General features: G+C 45.1%; 1 protein-coding gene across 2 annotated transcripts in view; it reads left to right on the top strand.

Moving 5' to 3' along the window:
- LOC102297593 (nidogen-1) overlaps positions 1-3,280 on the top strand; it is a gene marked incomplete at its 5' end in the record, with an annotated part of 25,348 nt that overhangs the window by 16,033 nt on the left and 6,035 nt on the right. For both annotated transcript variants that reach the window (XM_042215649.1, XM_014330372.2), the window contains 3 exon segments: positions 166-338; positions 880-1,006; positions 1,520-1,691. In XM_042215649.1, coding sequence (XP_042071583.1) covers positions 166-338; positions 880-1,006; positions 1,520-1,691 — 472 coding nt within the window.

Below are 3,280 nucleotides of genomic sequence, written 5' to 3'. Positions count from 1 at the left end.
TGTCATGTAATGCTGTACATGTACCTTTATATAAACTTGGATGTGTCAGACATGTCAGGTGATGTCTTAGAGAGGCCAGTATCATCTTGGTGAACTGAAGGTTGTAGGCTAATTGTTACATCTCCACACAAAGCCCACTGCCAGCATGACTCTTCTCCCACACAGGCATCGATCAGGCAGTTACTCCCGCTCCGATCGGTCCCACGCCGCGGCCTGATGTCCAGCCCATCGCTCCTGGAGCATACCTGCTGTTCGCTCAAAGCGGGAAGATCGAACATGTGCCGCTCGATGGATACATCATGAGGAGGGAGGAGGCCAAACCTCTGCTGCACGTCCCTGTAAGAACAATGACACTGCTGCTGCTGACAGCCTCCACAGATACTGCCGTGTTTTTGTCTGGACTTTATCAGCCCGTCCTGCTGCCTGACATGCTTTAGTGTTACCTTACAGTGTAAAGCACCCTGAGACAGCTGCTGCTGTGATCTGGTGCTGAATTGAATGTGTTGTGGCCATAATGATATTCTCTTCAGAGAGATGCCACTTGGTTGTTTGACTTGGTGTTTCAGTGATATTTTACTCACCAGTTTAATTATCTGCGAGTGGTACCATAGTGACATCACTGCAATGCTCTCTGTGTCTAGACTCGGATGAGGGTCTTTTGAAAAGATGTCTGTAAGAGCCTGAATGTGTTCATGGATTATGATTTTTGTGTCCTCACACATTCACGTTGTTCTTTAGCTGTTTTCAGCTGCAGAGCTCTTCGTCTCTGTCATGAAGTCTAGAAATCATCTGGCACATCTGCATTAATGTGTTGCAGCTGAACACACAGCTGTCTGTTAAAATAATGAAAGGTTGATCTTTTTCTTCTTTCACGACCAGGATCGAGTGGTGATCGCTGTGGCCTACGACTGTGTGGAGAAGATGGTTTACTGGACCGACATCACTGGACCAGCTATCAGCAAGGCCAGCCTCACTGGAGGAGACATCGTTCCAGTTGTTACTAAAGGTACAGCACGTGTCACGACTGAGCAGAAGCACCTTTATATGTGGCTCCACTTTGTGCTGAACTTGTACGAGAGACTGCAGCTTGTGTGGTTTCTTTGTTTGATTACTCGGGTGCAGGAGAAGTTATGCCCAGGACTTCTTTGATGGTTTCATTGCAGCTGCTGTCACAAGAGCTAAACTATATTCTCAAAACCAAAGATCAAACTGTCCCAGTATTAGGGATTGAACATCCGACTCCTGGAACCTTCTGGTACATCCCGTGGATGCTTCATCAAAAATCTTTTGAAAAGGCTGGTCAGTATTTTTCAGGTGTTGCCGAGCAGCTCGTGTGGCCACAGGAATGTTCTTGGTCTGTACTTCTTAGCTGTATGCTAGTGACTTGTAGTTTAAGTGGGTTTTTTTCGATGTTCCTGCCAGGCCCCTGATGAAGTTGAGCTCTTCGGCCTTTGGCAGTTAAGTGCAGTGGTGCCATCAGTCCCTGTATTCAGTGTTAAGTATGTCTGCTCCTCCTCAGAGCTGCAGAGTCCTGAAGGCATTGCCATTGACCACGTGGCCCGCCTTCTATTCTGGACTGACTCCACGCGAGACACCATAGAGGTCTCAAAGCTGGACGGCAGTCACCGGAGAGTCCTTTTTGACACTGACCTGGTGAACCCTCGGCCCATCATCACCAACCCAGCATACGGGTAATAGTATTTGTATTGGTATTAGCAGTAATACTATGTAATCGTATAACGAGGAGTAGCACTGACCCTGTGTGTACTACATCTTTTGGTTGCTTCCTTTAGAAGGTTCCTTTATCTCACAATGCCTCTATCATCCTCCTCATCCTCCCAGCATCTTCTTCTGTCACTCCAACCCTCTGCATGTCCTCCTTCACTATGAATCAGCATCCTTTGTCCAATATATCCATTACTACATGCCATATATTCTAATTACTAGCAGTGTTGGGTAAGTTACTTTAAAATAGTAACTTAGTTACATTACTAGTTAAAGAGACCGGCCCACCATTATAGGAAAAAGCCTTTGAATGAAAATAAACACTGTTGTGACAGTGATGTACACTGTTCTGATGGTATATATGCATCAATCTATCAATCGTTTGTTGTAAGACTCAGATAATTATTTTTTTAAAAGCGAGACATTTTAAATGAGAATAAGAAAGAAAAGTATTTCTTTGTGCCCCCCTCTCCCTGTTAATGCCCTACCTGCCCCTGGCAACACTTTGCTAGACCCGCCCCTGCACAGTTACCAGCTGTCAGCTACTAAAAAAGGATCCTGGTGTTATTTGTCTCTCAGAAACAGTTCATAACTTCCCTTCAACTCATTCATGTCACCTAAAAGGTAAACCTGTTTCTCCATCACAGCTCTGATGATCCAGTAAGGACATCTCCTGGTTTCATCTTCATGTTTCCCTCTCACCAGATAACCAAACCATATCATGACCAGCAGCTTTACAGCTGTGGCTCCAGCAAACATCAGCTGATACTAGAAATTAATATTAAATAAATTCTAACAACAGCTGATCAAGCTTAAACGTGCTGCTGTTGTTTAGCGCGACATCCGCTGGTTTCCTCTTTCGGCGCAAAGTGAGCGATAAACAAACAAGAGAGCCGATCAGCTGATCATTGATCAGTTTTCATGATTGAAGTAGAAACAGGAGAGGGAGGGGGGAGAATGAGAAGAAGAAGAGGCAGCTGTGCAGCAAAGACACAGAATAACTCCAGCTTTGTGCCTTTTTCATTGTAGCTGAATTACGGGACAAACTGTTCCTTTTCACCTCAATAAGAAACGCGTAATATTTTCTCTGAATACCAGACGGGACGGTTGGCAACTCTAATAACTTATGAACAAAATAAAGTTCAACATCAGTAACTTCATAGCACCACCCAGCTGTATAGAAACTCCGTCATGCTAGCTAGCACGCAGTACGGAAAAAGTCAGCATAACGAAAATAAACTCCACCTAAACTTGGTTCATATCTGACCCAGAGAGACTGCAGGTCAGAACTTCTTACCTGAAGTTCAGTTCACACTTGGACCGGCGGCCGCCTCGGGTCTCTTTTCCTTCTGCGTCCCTTTCTCTCCTCCACCTGCTGCCTCCACCACTTGCTAATGTTACTGAATCTGTGGAAGCTCCGCGATGCCACCACACGAAGTAACGAGTAACGAGCCTATCTAAATCCCAGTAACGAGTAACGCGTTCCTGATTTTAGCATAATAACTAGTTACCGTGCTCGTTACCACAATAATAACGTAGTTACTGTAAAGCGTTG

Source organism: Haplochromis burtoni, unplaced genomic scaffold (assembly GCF_018398535.1).
Source record: "Haplochromis burtoni strain Fernald_Lab_line unplaced genomic scaffold, NCSU_Asbu1 Contig_782, whole genome shotgun sequence".
NCBI lineage: Eukaryota > Metazoa > Chordata > Actinopteri > Cichliformes > Cichlidae > Haplochromis > Haplochromis burtoni.
The sequence above is the reverse complement of the archived record's forward strand: the minus strand, read 5'-3'. Positions and strand labels throughout refer to the sequence as shown.